This window comes from Dipodomys merriami, unplaced genomic scaffold (genome assembly GCF_024711535.1).
Source record: "Dipodomys merriami isolate MVZ:Mamm:240054 unplaced genomic scaffold, mDipMer1.0.p SCAF_64, whole genome shotgun sequence".
Lineage (NCBI taxonomy): Eukaryota > Metazoa > Chordata > Mammalia > Rodentia > Heteromyidae > Dipodomys > Dipodomys merriami.
Genome location: NW_027206224.1, coordinates 3,288,394 through 3,302,045, shown reverse-complemented (window position 1 = coordinate 3,302,045; position 13,652 = coordinate 3,288,394). Strand labels below are relative to the sequence as shown.

The 13,652-nt window shown below is 53.2% G+C and overlaps 2 protein-coding genes across 4 annotated transcripts; both read right to left on the bottom strand.

Annotated features, from left to right (window-relative positions):
- Nucleotides 1-90: 90 nt before the first annotated feature.
- LOC138815325 (microtubule-associated tyrosine carboxypeptidase 1-like) lies at nt 91-7,487 on the bottom strand. 3 transcript variants are annotated; one of them, XM_070004666.1, is made up of 8 exons: nt 7,338-7,487; nt 6,833-7,081; nt 3,322-3,921; nt 3,097-3,240; nt 2,715-2,847; nt 1,626-1,931; nt 1,437-1,534; nt 91-556 (listed from the first exon to the last, which is right to left on the bottom strand). In XM_070004666.1, the coding sequence occupies exons 3-8, from the start codon at nt 3,862-3,864 to the stop codon at nt 392-394; spliced, it is 1,389 nt and encodes a 462-aa protein (XP_069860767.1). In that variant the 5' UTR covers nt 3,865-3,921; nt 6,833-7,081; nt 7,338-7,487; the 3' UTR covers nt 91-391. The 3 variants fall into 3 exon arrangements, with proteins under 3 accessions (XP_069860767.1, XP_069860768.1, XP_069860769.1); XM_070004667.1 differs by having other exon boundaries at nt 6,833-6,999; XM_070004668.1 differs by lacking the exon at nt 6,833-7,081.
- A 391-nt stretch (nt 7,488-7,878) lies between these two features.
- Nucleotides 7,879-13,569, bottom strand: LOC138815324 (exocyst complex component 3-like protein). Its single transcript, XM_070004665.1, has 14 exons — nt 13,398-13,569; nt 13,076-13,216; nt 12,704-12,879; nt 12,410-12,629; nt 10,958-11,570; nt 10,763-10,880; nt 10,507-10,632; nt 10,306-10,406; nt 9,996-10,106; nt 8,923-9,052; nt 8,671-8,793; nt 8,405-8,560; nt 8,190-8,314; nt 7,879-8,091 (listed from the first exon to the last, which is right to left on the bottom strand). The coding sequence occupies exons 2-14, from the start codon at nt 13,119-13,121 to the stop codon at nt 7,902-7,904; spliced, it is 2,235 nt and encodes a 744-aa protein (XP_069860766.1). The 5' UTR covers nt 13,122-13,216; nt 13,398-13,569; the 3' UTR covers nt 7,879-7,901.
- Between the last annotated feature and the right edge of the window lie 83 nt (nt 13,570-13,652).

Here is a 13,652-nt window from a genome sequence, read left to right as displayed (position 1 = left end):
AGTGAGAGGTAGGCAGCATGAATGCTGAATGAGCACCAATGGGCCAGGTGGAGGAAGAGATTGGAGTACAGGATACCCAAAGCCATCTCATGCAAGAATTGAGTTTCTATTCCCAAACTACCCTATGTCCCCATGGATGCTCAGCTCCCTTCTGGCCCCAGGCCTCTTCTCAGTTCAGTTGTATGCCTGCTGATACTGGCCCATAGGCCCCAGTAAAGCTAGTGAGACAAAAACTTTTAGACATTGTCTTGTCCTCCCAGGATGCTCCTTGGCCTCCCAATGCCCACAAGAAACATCTAGGCTGTGGAAACACAGAGCAGACAGCTTCGTGTTCTGGGGGCCAACCTAGAGACCTCTGTCCAGGGCTTCTGCTTGTTGCCCTCAACCAATATCACTCAGGCAGCAGACGGCCAAGCTCTGCTTCATCCAGCCGGTTGGTAGTCATGATGTACTCTAGCTGCTGCCTGTAGCGTTCCAAGTCCTGCATGAAGTGAGGCACACGGGTCTTATCTAGTACTCCATAGGGCCGCAGATGGTCCACATCTTCATAGGAGACCTGAAAGGGAAAGAGCTACACCTCAGGGCTAACCAGAGCTCCCTGACTTTCTACCAGCTCATCCCAGCTCCACTCATGTAGAGCTCCCGGGACTCCTCCCCTCCTGATTCATATTTATATTATGTATCTCTATGCTCAAACCTGGATTTTGAGCTCTCTCTCTTCAGTACTGAGAAGCAAACCCAAGGGCTTGTGCTTACAAGCCAAGTGTTCTACCACGAGAGCTAGCCCTTTTGTTTTTGAAACAGGATCTCACTACTTTTTTCAGGGCTGGTCCCCTGCATGCCTCCTTTCAACACCTATGTTTTCCCTACAACCCTACTCATCTCCATCCCAGCCTAAACCTCACCTACAAAGGTGTATCCAATTGATCCATGATTCTTACTTCCCACTCTTGAGCCACAGCGCCACTTCCGGCTTTTTTCTTTTTGCTTATGTGCTGCTGAGGAATCGAACCCAGGGCCTCATGCATGCAAGGCAAGCACTCTACCACTGAGCCACCCTGAATCTTACTTCCCTACATCCAGCGCCCTCTAAAGTATCCCTTACAGTTCTGCCTAAAGCTCTTCTAGCTAGCTGCATGTTCCACTTTCCCTCTCTATTCCAGTGTAGTATAAACACTCAGTACCAGGGACTCAGTTCCTAGCCATTTTCCCAGGACCTTTCCCCAGACCCCTTCCCCAGACCTGCGCTTGGTTTGGAATGCTCACCTCCTTTGAAATGCAGTATCTATACATACATCTGCAGGCTGCCAGGCAGTCATTTCCGCCCACCATTCAGGCCTGGCATCCAGGCCTCAATGGAGCATGACTCTGACTCTGGGGAGCAAGGAGAAGGGGAAAGCTGGCTAGGGCCTGGGAAGACCTGGATAACTCCTCACCTTGCCCAAAATGGTCAGCAGCCGGAAATCAATGGTCTGGCGATGCCTCAGAATGCGCACAATGCCGTCCAGGTACACTTGGTCCTTGCTGAAGCAGCCTGTGAAGTGGGGATCAGAGAGACATCCTTGCCTGGAGCACTATCCGACACCCCATCCCAGCTCAGGCCTTCCCCGGGCTGCAGCACCCACCAGGCTGGGAGGTGTCGGTCTGGCCCCGCTTGGCACGCACGCAGTACTCCCAGCGCACATTGGTGTCCTGCACGTAGCGCGCCAGGTCCTGGAAGAGCTGGCGGAAGGACATGTGCGCGGCGCGGTGGATGGTGTAGTAGAGCAGGGCTGCGCGCCACAAGAACGGCTGCTTGCGGAACAGCACGCTGTGCAGGCTGGCCAGGCCCTCCTCCGTGGGGTTGGCTGGCCGAAGGCCATACTGCAGCCGGCCCTCTGCACTACGCCAGGGCTGTCTAGCGTTGTTCACGCCCCGCAGGTAGTGGGTACCTGCGGGGAGAATGGGGGGGAAACAGCACTGGGCGGGGTGTCTGGAGCACCCAGCCTACCTAGGGGACTCTTGTGTCCTCCTGTCCCCAAACTCAGAGCGTGCCCATGAATCCCGGACAAACGCATACTCACCCAACCCCAGGCCCTCGTCAGGTGAACTTGCATCCACATAGATGAATAGCCCCCCCCCCCCCATCTAGAGCTTTCTCCCTCCTCTCTTCCTTTCTCTCCACCAAACACATGCTGCCCCCTAGACAAAAAGAACACAGCCAACGACACGCCAACATTCCCAGAGCCCAAACCAATCATTTTGACAGGCATGGAAATGCAGTCAGAAAAACCACCTCTTGCCCAGAGCAATGGCATGCCTGAACAAAAAGGAATGGTGGTTGGCCTGGCCTTTCCCCTCCTAAACTGGGCTTTGTGTGGTAAGCTATTCCTAGAGCCCAGCTTTCCCACCTACTTGCTGGCTGGGCTAGTCAGACTCTTACAACTTTTCCTTCTGTCCCATCTGGGTCTCAGCAGCCTTGCCCCCATTGTCAAGGGAAATGGGATAGAACTGGAGAGAAACCCAAAGAGCAAGAGTGGGAGTGAGGCCAGAGAGTGGGCAGGCATTTGCTGGCCTACCTCTGTGAGCGAGAGGGAGGGAGGGGAAAAGGCCTGTCCTCCTCCTCTGGAGGGAAGAGGGAGAAACAAAGGAGGGGGTGACTGGGGCCCCCCTCACCCTCCCAACTCTCAGCCCCCTCTCATCCCAACCCACCCACCTGCCACCCACAGCCTGACCTATCTCGTGTCGCAGCATGCCCTCCAACCAGTACTGGCGGGCTCCAGTCAAGTTGATGGCCAGGGTGGGTCGGCTGTTCTCCACCATCATCACTGCCTGGGATAGCAGGTCCTCACTCAGCTGTACCACAATCTGCAGGTGGCAGTGGTGACAGGCTGAGCCAAGGCTACCAGCCTCCGGGCTGATATGCATGCAGTCCCTGTCCCCCCATGCTTCAGGGCAACCAGGCTAGACATTGGCCACGCATCCTTTTCCACTTCTCCATAGAGCCAGCTCCCACCTCCCTGGGGCAGGGGCAGACCTTCGGAGGCACACCTGATCAGATGTGTAGCCCAATTTGTGCCATGTAGAAGAGGGGTCTTGAAAACAGGGCAAGCTCACCTCCCCAACACAGCCCTCCTTCTGCATGTATTTGCGCACAATGGACCAAATCTGGCACTTGGTCAACAGCTGGCCACCCGTGGAGGCCTCAAAGTGTTCATAGGTGCCAAACTTCTCCAGGACAGCCTCAATGATGCCAACAGCCTGCACAGAGAGCCACAGTGGCTGGTCAGGCCAGACCCCTTGGGTGGTTAGGGCAAGGTGAAGTGGGCAGACTGGACTGACCTGCTGGATGAACTGTCCAGAGGCTTCGCGGTATTTTTCCAGCACAGCTGTGGGCATGGGCTCCTGGTACTGGAACTGTGGATTGTAGGTGTAATTGGACTGGAAGAACTTACTCCGCTCATGGTCCATATTGGTTGGCCGAAGAGCCACCAACATGCAAGGGCTCTTGGAAGTACCATTGCTTGCATCTTTTCGAGTCTTAGCAATGTGGGGTAGGGAGGCCGCAGACCGCAGGGTGCCTCCACCTGGGTCTAGTCCTCGCCTGGATGAGGCCAGTCCCTGGATGCCACGGCCTCGTCCACCAACACTATTTACAGTGCAGATACTCTCGCTACGACGCATGTGGCCACGGTGGTCCGAGTGCTGCTTTGAGAAGGTCTGCCACTCAGTCTGGGGCTGCACTGCCAGAGCCAGCGACTGAGGCCAGGAGCACAGGGGTGGCCCATCTTGGTCTGAGGACTTCAGCCTATGGCTCTGGGACAAGGGAGTGGGCAGGCTGAGGGGGGCCTGCTCATACACCTGAGCCCCTGAATCCAGCACCATTCTGTCCTGGGGGTTGCATCCAGCCGGGTTGTTCCAACTTCCCCACACTGCCAACCTCTGAGAACACAGAAGGCCATGTGGAGACCAGGATGAGTAGATGTAGTCAGAGGAACAGGACATTCTGTGCCCACCCCCTCCCCTTGTTAGGCCCCATGTGAGCCCAGGATCCGCTGCTACCCCAATCCAAACACTTGCCCTGGAGCAAACCAAAAAGAAGAGCTATTTTATATATCTACCTAGACAGTGCTTAATGCAGTCCCTTAGCCTGGGAGCTTCAAGGAGCAAGGACTGAGCCTCTAACCCATAGTTCTAATCTCTGTGCTCAGCATTCACCCACTGTGGGAGCTCACAAATTGCAGCCTCAGCTGCCTGGACTCATCAGTAATTGAGAGAACTCTAGGAGCTGCCTTCTACCTATAGTATCTTTTTGGTCCTGCCATCTGGTTTTACCCATAGTCTCCTGCCAAGGTGACCTCAGTTTGAATGCCATAGTGCCAGGCCCCACCTGAAATGCCCTCTCTCTCCTGTGGGCCATCTGTTCAAATGCAAATTAGAAACTGCTTTTGGGAAGCAGAAGGAAACTTCAATAAATCCAAGCCAGTCCCATGTCTGCCCTTTAGCTGAGGCATCTTTCCAGTGGTCATCTAAGGCCAGCGTCAGGGCATATATCCCTGATTCTGCAGAGACTTGAGACTGACTGGAAGCTCCAGCCTTCCAGCTCCCTTGTCTGCTGGGGAACTGAAATTCAGCGCTTCTCCACTCCTACATCATCAATCACTTCCTCATCGTTGGATTCTTTCCAGCAGCATAAACATATGTTATTTCTCTATCTTAAACACAAAACAAAACAGAACCTTCACTTGAACCCACACCCCCTCCAATTACCATCCCACTGTGTCTCTCCCTAGGTGTTCCTTATAGCACAATGCCCTGACTCACATATACTCAGTCTCCAATTCCTTCTTTCCTATTCTTTAAGTTTGCTCCTGTTAGTGTTTCCCCCACACTCCATTCAAATTGACCCAATCAAGGTCATCTATGATCTTCATATTGATCAGCAGTGCTTGGCTCAATCCCTTTAATGTACTGTCCATTTCACATTTCAAACACACTAGAAGTTCTCCTCCCTCCCCACTGGCTGTTCCTTTTTGGTCTTCCTTGCCAGTTACCTGTCATTCCCATCTGCCTGATCTCTCAACATTAATGCATCAAGATGTGTCTGTGAGAATCTGTTGATCCTCACTTCATAGTAATCTCATCCATGATCATAGATTTTTTTTGCTCTGTTGCTGGGGATCAAACCCAGGTCTTTGCAAAGTAAGCATGCTCTCTACCATGAAGACATACCCCTAGCCTTCTCATGGCTCTAAGTATATTAAACACATTGTTTTAAAACCTATTTTAAAAAATTAAATACTTTTTAAAAAAAGTAATTCTGGTGTTTGATCTTAGGACCTTGTACTTGTTAAGCAGTCACTGTAACGCTTGAGTCATTCAACCAGCCCCTTTTTACATTGCTATTCTCGAGATAGGGTTTTCCTTTATGCCAGGGCCAACCTCATCTGCAATAGTCTATTTGTGCTTCCCTTTGTTATTAGGATGACAGATGCATGCCACACTGCTCAGCCACTTATTTAGATGGACTCTCGCCAACTTTTCTTCCCAGGCTTGTCTTGAACTCTGATCTCCAATCTCTGCCTCCCAAGTAGATGGTATTACTGGTTTGAACCACCATGCCTTCCATAAACTTTAGACCAGTGTTGCCGGTCTTAATATAACATTTTTACATTTTTACTTGACTAAGGAACGTCTCAAACTGAAACATGTTCCTTATCCAAAAAGGGTCCACCTCATAAAATGACATGAATCACTGTTTCACTTTCTTCAAGTTTCTGCACAGATACTATATTATCAGAAAAGTCCTGTACAAACCTCTGTAGAATAGTAAACCTTCTCTCCCCTCCCACTTTTCACAGAATTATTATTCTGGGATGCAGTTTTCACTCTGAAGAGTAGTTCCATAAATGTTCTCTGTATGGTATATTTGAATGGTATATTTGTGTTCTTTCCAGGGTTCCAGACAGGGCTTATCCCATTGTAGGGCTCATAAATAATGAATCTGAGCCAAGGGCCTGTGGCTCACACTTATAATCTTAGCTATTCAAGGAGGGTGAGATCCAGAGGATCACAATTTGAAGCCAGTCCTGGCAGAAAAGTCCTCTTGACTACATCTCCAAAATAACCAGCCAAAAGCAGGGTTGAGGGTATGTCTCAAATGACAGAACACCAGCCTAGTAATTGTTAGCCCCTGATTTCAATCTCCAGTATCACACACACACACACACACACACACACACACACACACACACACACACACACACACACAAACACTGCTTTTTCAGAACTGGAATCATTCCTTCCAGCATTGTTTCTCCATTTCCCTCTAATCTTCCTTCACCCCCACCCACCTTCCACTCTGACTAGTGTCCAGGTGCTTGAAAAAAAATTTAGGTCTTATTGTTTTAGAAAGGGGATAGGAAGGGAAGGGAGAGTAATACAGGGGGTGAGATTAATTGGAATGCATTGCTTACATAAGCGGAAAAGTCTCAATGAAATTCCCCTCCCGTATAACTAATGTATATAAATAAAAATAATCAGTATGAGTATTGCAAAAATATATTTAAGATATAAATCAGTATGAATACTGCTAAAAACAAAACAAAACATTTCAGGCCTCAGGCTTAATTCCCTGGGCTAACTACACACATTCCTGGGCTCCTTACTGGTCTCCAGGCTGCATCTGAACCAGTTCCTACCATCTCCCCTTCTTTCCCTCCACCTACCTCCACAAAATTACCAGAAATAACCATTTTCTTCCACGTTTCAGCTCCTTGCACCAAGGAAACCATGGCAATGTCTCCTTGGGGAAAACTCTTAAGCATTTTTCAGGGTTTGGTTTAGGCCTCACCTCCTCCGGGAAGCCTTCCTGGCGTTTAGGGGGTCCCAGTTTCTCGATGGCTTCTTTGCTTCCCTAGGCTGTCATTGTCGGAGCCTAGGTACATGTCCTCCAACATGACTCAACCTCCCCAAGGGCAGGGACGGGTCCGATTCACCCTAAATTCCAAGCACCCAGCCCTGGATGCAGAATGAATGAAGGCTAGAGGAGGCGCCCCAGCCTGCTGAAGGCGGGGTCTGGTGACGAATGGGAGGGTGTGGCCTGCACCAATAAGAAACCCCGAGAGAAGTTAACGTAAAAGAGCTGCCAATGGGAACCAAGAGACCCGGGAGGGGCGAGACCTGCAGCCAATAGATGGCGGGAAATAGGGTGAAGGGCGTGCCCAATGGAGGGTGGGGCAAGAGGACAATGGAGTTGGGAGGGGGAATTCTTTGATAGACCAAAAGGGGTCGCGTCGCGCGCCTTGTCTTGGCCTTTAGAGTGGAGAGATGGTTTGGTCCGCGAGCCGCGCTCCCACCTGTTTCCTCCTCTTCTTATCGTCCGCGTTTTCCGCTCTGCAAAGCCGGTAGCCGGCAACCCAGCCTGCGAGAGCCAACACTGAGGACGCACGCCCTCGGGCGCGCGCACGCTCCCGGGAGGGCGCGCGGACACCGTCTTTGCCACAGCCAGCGCCTAAAACCATTGTGGGCGGAGGCAGTCGGAGCCAAGAGGGCGGAGTCCACCACACTACGTATGTGGGTGGGGTTTGTTCTAGACACGCCCCTCCACGGGTTTCTAGGTTTCCAATGCTACTGTAAGATGGGAGTCAGGGCCGGCGAAACACCAGCTCTTTGCCCAGGCATGGACACGTAGAGGAGCAGTTTGGGTACTCAATGATAGCGCAGGCGGATGTCTGGGTAGACAGGGCGCTGCCGGCGTACTAGGCCTGCAGCCTGGATAATTAAGTGATGTCTCTGTGCAAGGACCCTTTGACCTTCACAGTCGCCTTCGTTTCACCACCACCTTCACACAACTTTCCCCAACACATAGAGATTCAGGCATATGGAGGAGGCCATGGCTTTATTCTGCTGGTTGAGGAGCCTCAGGAGCAAGGGCCGGAGGGAAGGCAGGAGGAGAGCGAGGGCGCGGGCGCCGGCACCAGGCTGAAGAGTACTCGACGGCCGGTGGAGGGCGAGGGCGGCGGACCGGCCTGCAGGGAGCTGAGCGCAGCCTGGCGCTGCTCCCGGGACACGTCCCCGCGCAGGTCCAAGAGGGCGGAGATGTGATCCTCGCTGCAGGGTCACCACCGGGAAGCATCAGGCCCCGCCCCTTCTCTCTGGGACTTACTCAATTCCTCACATCCCCCACCCCCTCCTTCCCCGCTCCGTACCTCACGTCGGGAAATTGTTGCCGAAGGCCTGCCACCTCGAGGCCAAGCAGGGTAGGGTCGCTGAGATTCAGCAATTCTCTCAGCGCGAGCAGCACGGGTGCGCAATGCACGCTCTCTTCCAGGCCCTAGACACATGTGAGCAGGGTTTCACAATGGCCCCCTGGGTTCCCAGCCGAGGGTCAGTCCATTGTCTGCCCTGCCCATCGAGTTCTCACCAAACCGAGGAAAAGCTCCTTAAGCTGAGCGGCGTCGTGCAGCAGGCGCTCGGCCGCCTGGGTGCGCTCGTCCGCGCCGCGGCACACTAGACGGCCCTGCATCAGCGCGCGCAGGTACTGCAACACCACGGTGCGCTCTGCCTCCGCCAGCAGCAGCTGCAGGTGACGGTGGTGTCCAGATCGCCTTTCCCATCCGAATTGTCCCCTCCGCGGGCTTTCCTCTCGCCGCCCCTCTTCCCCTCTCCGCCCCGCCCCGCAACACACACCTGAGCTGCGGGTTTCCTCACTCGCCAGAAGTCTTGGCAGAAGCGCGACGTCTGCTCGCACACACGGTCCAACAATTCAGAGCTCGACAGCCACCGGCGCGAGGGCAAAGCCGCAAACATGGGCTGGAAAACGTACAGGGCGGAGATGAAGCTGTAGAAATGATCCGGATGCAGCAGTCCACAGAGATCCTGCCATACAGTCTGATTCTCCACCTCCCATCCTCACCCATCCCGACTGGAAGGAAGCCTCACCTGCAACTCCACCTGCAGCTCCTCCAACACTAGACGGCAGATCCTCCTCTGCAACTCGTCCAGTGCGCCTTCTACCGGAGCCAAGATCCCTGAAGCGACTCCATCGGGCAGCAGGACAGACAGTGAAGAGCTGGACAGACCAAAAAGTAAGACTTCAGGACCAAGGCCAAGGCCCGCGCTGTCTTCAGGGTAAGACCGCTCTGGCGCCACCTTGTGGCAGAAGTGTGTGGCGGGAGCGGGGCGAGAAAGGCGGTTCCGAAGGCTTAGGGTACTACTGGTTAGAGCCTAGGCTAGGCGATGCGTGATCTATGAACTAGAAAGGGACCTGCCTCTAATACTCATTTGGCTCTATTCACATAAGTCATTATTTCGGTTTCTGTTTCCTCATAAGAAAGGGAAGGGTGCTAATCTCTGTCAGGAGGAAGTGGGGGAAAAAATCAAGAACAGGACTCCCAAGAAGGGAATTTTTTTCTTGTTTTGTTTAAATCTATAACCTCAGATATTACCTGGCACAGAGTAGGGCCTGTGAATATTTGTGAAGGTACTAGTAATTGGCATCATGTGTCACTGTGATAGATATTTCACATGCATTATTTCATGTGAGTTTTCAGACTATTACATTATTGCCCACATAATATTAAAGAAAAAAAGTGAGGCTGGGGGGGGGGGCGGGCAGGTGGATCACACCTGTAATCCTAGCTATTCAAGAGGCTGAGGTCTGAGGATGGTGATTCAAAGCCAATTCAGGCTGGAAAATCTATGAGATTCTTATCTCCTATTAAATAAAAACACAAACAAAAACAGAAGTAGAGCTGTGGCTCAAGTGGTAAACTGTAAGCCTGAGAACAAGAGCTCAGTGACAGTGCCCAGGCCCTGAGTTCAAGTCCTAGGATTGGCAACGACAAAAAAGGGGGGGAGGAGAGTGAGACCGTAGGTAACTCATCCAATGTCGTACAACTAGGAATGAGCAGAATTAGGATTGGATTCTCCTATCAGCTGTGTACCCACAGGTGCCCCCAATGTGAGCAGGATCCATATACAATAGGAAATCAGTCCTTGGGGACTTTGGGTACCTCAGTGCTGATTGGTGGTTGAAGGCAGCCAGTAGGTAAGGCACATAGTGAGGAGCCAGGCCTTCACCCCGAAGGTGGTCTCTCGAGAAGCGGATCAGAGCGTCACTGAAGCTGAAATGAGCAGAGGAGCTTCCTGGACTTTCTGCTTCTGTGGTGAATCCACCACCCCAGCCCTGGAAGGTTTACCCCACTTCCAAGTCCTCTTCTGAATAAGCCCTTTCCCACTGGTTATACTATCCATTCAGCACCCCCACTTTGAGTTGCTGGGGAGCAGGCTTGGGAATTGTGAGTGGGTCCTTGCGTGGCAGACCTCCTCAGGAATGTGCCCAGTTCTGACAGGGCCATGCTGTGCACCCGCTGCTGCAGTGATTCACTGACCATGTTGGTCACACGAATGTTCTCAGCCAAGATCTACAAGCAGGGATGGACAATCATCAGCAAAGTCCCAAGCCCTGTTCACCTCCCTGTTCTCTGTGAGAGTCGCCCTCTTGCCTGGCTATTCCTCACTTACCTGGAGTACAATGGCTGGCATTGGTGAGTGGTAGAAGCCAGATGAGTCTGTATTGGGTTCCTGCTCCCGGCCCCACTCAGCAACCTCCCCATCCAGAGCTTTCTGAAGCCACTGGGCCACACTTGCCTAAAAGAAAGGGTGATGGATAGCAAGATGTAGCAGGGTACTTGCTGAGATGGGTAGACATTCAACTCTGCAGATAAAGGACAGAGCCGATCAAGGGCAGAGCATCTATGTCCCGACCCCAACGACTTACCTGGACTTTGGCCACAAATGTTGCCTCCAGCTGCTCAATGTTCTCCAAGGTCAGGAGGGGCTCCAGCTGGGACACATCAGCCTCCGGCCCCAACTCTAGGTTCCCCATCATTTCCTTTCTGCAGTGGGTGACTAGGTGTCACATGGAGGCCCAGCCTCTCATCCTCCCACTTCTCCCACTTCCAAAGACACTGACCCGGGGTAGACGTGCAGTGCCCAGTGCAGCAAGGCGAAGGCGTCAGCAGCTTCCAGCTCAGGCCCTGCCAGGAGTTGCTGAAGGCTGCGGCGCAGGCCACTGTGCAGCGTGTGGGTCCAGAGCTGGACTATATTGTAGTGTGGTGGACAGCAGGGGGCTACTAGTGCCTCTGCAATGGCCAGCTCGGCAGGCAGGGCCACCTGCAGACCCTCCAGCCACCCTGCAAGGCCCCCTGGCTCTGGCAAGACAGTTGTACCAAAGTGGATCCGCTCTAGGCCTGTCTGTAGTGCCTGGAGACATCGCTGCCGCCAGTCTCGGGGAGCCTGCCCCAGGGGGGTGGTGCGTCTAGCTTCCACTTCTGCCACACGAACAGCAGCCACCAGCAGGGCTGGGTCCTCTTGTGCCAGCTGCCCTGCAGCCCCAGCAGCTGCCTCCACAGCCTGGCCCAGTGCTTCAGACAGAAGGCCCAGCCCCTGGAAGACTGGTAACTCCAGCCCCCCGAGGGCTCCCCATGTCTCCTCTTGCAGCTGCTCCAGCTCCCGCAGGCTCACATATGCCTCCAAAAGCCGTTGGGCATCAATCAGGGTCTGTGTATGGGCCACTGCAGCTGGCACTAATGAGGGAGAGAAGACAGACTCGGGTCTCAGCAATGCGGAGACTCTGAGGCTGGGTGATATAGAAAATACTTAATAACTACTACAGCATTGGCCAATCCGGAAGGATCCAGACAAAAGACCTTAAAGCCTGGTGGGCCAGGTGTCAACCTTTGAGCTGATAGAACATGAAGAAGTCAAAGATGGTGGAGAGAAGGCAGAAGCATGGCTCTAATTGCTGTTTACCCACTCTGTTAGGAGACAATTCACATACACACATTTATGGCCAGTCAGCTATAGAATGTGTGTGTGTGTGTGTGTGTGTGTGTGTGTGTGTGTGTGTGTGTGTGTGTGTGTGTGTGTGTGTGTGTGTGTGTTAGGGACTGAAGTCAAGGTCCTAAATAATCTTGGGCATGTGTTCTACCACTGAGTCACATCCTAGCCCTTTCAAAATATAACAACCACTGGGCAGGAAAGTCCGTGAGACTTATCTCCAATTAACAACCAGAAAACTGGAAGTGGTGCTGTGGCTCCAAGTGGTAGAGCACTAGCCTTGGCAAAAAGAGCTCAAGGACAGCACCCAGGCCCTGAGTTCAAGCCCCACAACAGGAAAAAACCATTAACAATCAGTATGTGTTCAATAGCCATACTAATGGCCCATCATGATGACTCAAAGGAACCCAGGATGAGCGGGTTTTTCACCCTGCTAAATGTGCCACTTGAAGCTTGGATTTCTCTCTGGGAAGTCTGGTGCATCTCTCCATGCAATTCCATATCTAGTATTTTTCTTCCTAAGAAAAATACTTGGGAAGATTGACTGTTGGAATCAGAGGTCTAACCAACGTTCCTAGACACTCACCTGCCTGCAGCCTGGGAAGCAACTGAGATAGGACCTGCAGTTGCTTGTGCTGAGCAACTCGCTCCCGAAGGGGCTGGAGGATCTTGGAGGCCTGGGCCAAGCTCTGGAGCAGCTCATGGGCCTGACTCAGGGCCTCATGAGTTTCCTGTACAGCCTCTAGTGCCCGAGCCAACTGCCACACTCCAGTCTGCACACCTTCCAGGTAAGACTGCACCACTGACTGGGGAAAGAAGTAACCAGTGAGGCCTGGCCGGCAGCTCACCCCACCCTGCCACCCTGCTGCTCCATGCCCACCTTGATGCGTGCTTCCAGGGAACAGGTACGTTGCACCTCACGGCTACGGTACTGGCTCAGCCTAGCCAGCTGCTCTGGCCGGTAGAAGATGCCTGAGGCCCACTTTAGCGCTGCGCCCCTGGCCAGCTGCTCCGCCCTCTCCTGCTCCGGCCATTCAGGCCACGGACAGGAAAAGCCTGGGCAGCCATGTCAGTCAGGGAGAGCCCCCGGCCGGCCGGCAAAACTGCTACCCTTCTGGATCCTCAGCCCTTCCCCCAGGATAGCATTCTCCTCCCTCTTCTCTAGTCAGACCTGGCAGGGAAGGACCCAAGCCCACCATTCCCAACTTTCTCGCCATCATCTCTCTCCCTGTCCCTGCCATTAGGCTCATACCAGGGGGAAGTGTGGGCTGCGTTTCATTTTTGGCTTCTGAGTCCATGGCCGGCCTGGAGGAATGGAGACGAGGTGGGATGGTAGTGAGGCTAGAGTAGGCAGAGTAGATGCTCCTGTGGGCTGCTGCTTCTGTCTAGGTTCCTTTGAGAAAGAAAAGGGAGGTTCTGGCCCAGCCCCCGCTCAGGAAATGAGAGGGAGGCCTTGGCCTACTGGGGTTCAGGGCTGTGTCTCCCTGCAAGATAGAAGTGAGGCAGGTTGGGGGTTGGGGGGACAGGCTGTTCCTGCTCTGAGATGCCCAGAGACAGTTTGATACAGAACTTACCAGACTTGACCAGACGTCCAGCCCTCTGTTCTCTGCAGAGATCCTTAGCCTTGAGAAGGGCCCTGTCCCTCAGGAGAGCGGGGCACGCCCTCACAGATCACAGGGCCAGGGTGACTCCAGCCACACTGGCATACAGAAGCAGAATTCTTCTCCCCAAGGAAGCCTCTCTCCCTCTTCCCAACCCAGAAATCCCTTCCTTCCTCCCTCCCCCCTCACTCCAAGCAAGAAAGGAAGGAAGCCGAATCTCTGGCACTT

What these genes read in the sequence shown, in the direction of transcription:
- LOC138815324 (XM_070004665.1), bottom strand. Translation starts at nt 13,121, where the DNA reads ATGGACTCAGAAGCCAAAAATGAAACGCAGCCCACACTTCCCCCTG. An exon ending in CTGGGCACATTCCTGAGGAG is followed by an intron (nt 10,107 to 10,305) that starts GTCTGCCACGCA and finishes TGCTCATTTCAG; the next exon opens with CTTCAGTGACGCTCTGATCC. An exon ending in AGCTGCAGGTGGAGTTGCAG is followed by an intron (nt 8,794 to 8,922) that starts GTGAGGCTTCCT and finishes TACGTTTTCCAG; the next exon opens with CCCATGTTTGCGGCTTTGCC.
- LOC138815325 (XM_070004666.1), bottom strand. Translation starts at nt 3,864, where the DNA reads ATGGTGCTGGATTCAGGGGCTCAGGTGTATGAGCAGGCCCCCCTCAGC. An exon ending in AGGAGGGCTGTGTTGGGGAG is followed by an intron (nt 2,848 to 3,096) that starts GTGAGCTTGCCC and finishes TGCCACCTGCAG; the next exon opens with ATTGTGGTACAGCTGAGTGA. An exon ending in TGCTGACCATTTTGGGCAAG is followed by an intron (nt 557 to 1,436) that starts GTGAGGAGTTAT and finishes TTTCCCTTTCAG; the next exon opens with GTCTCCTATGAAGATGTGGA.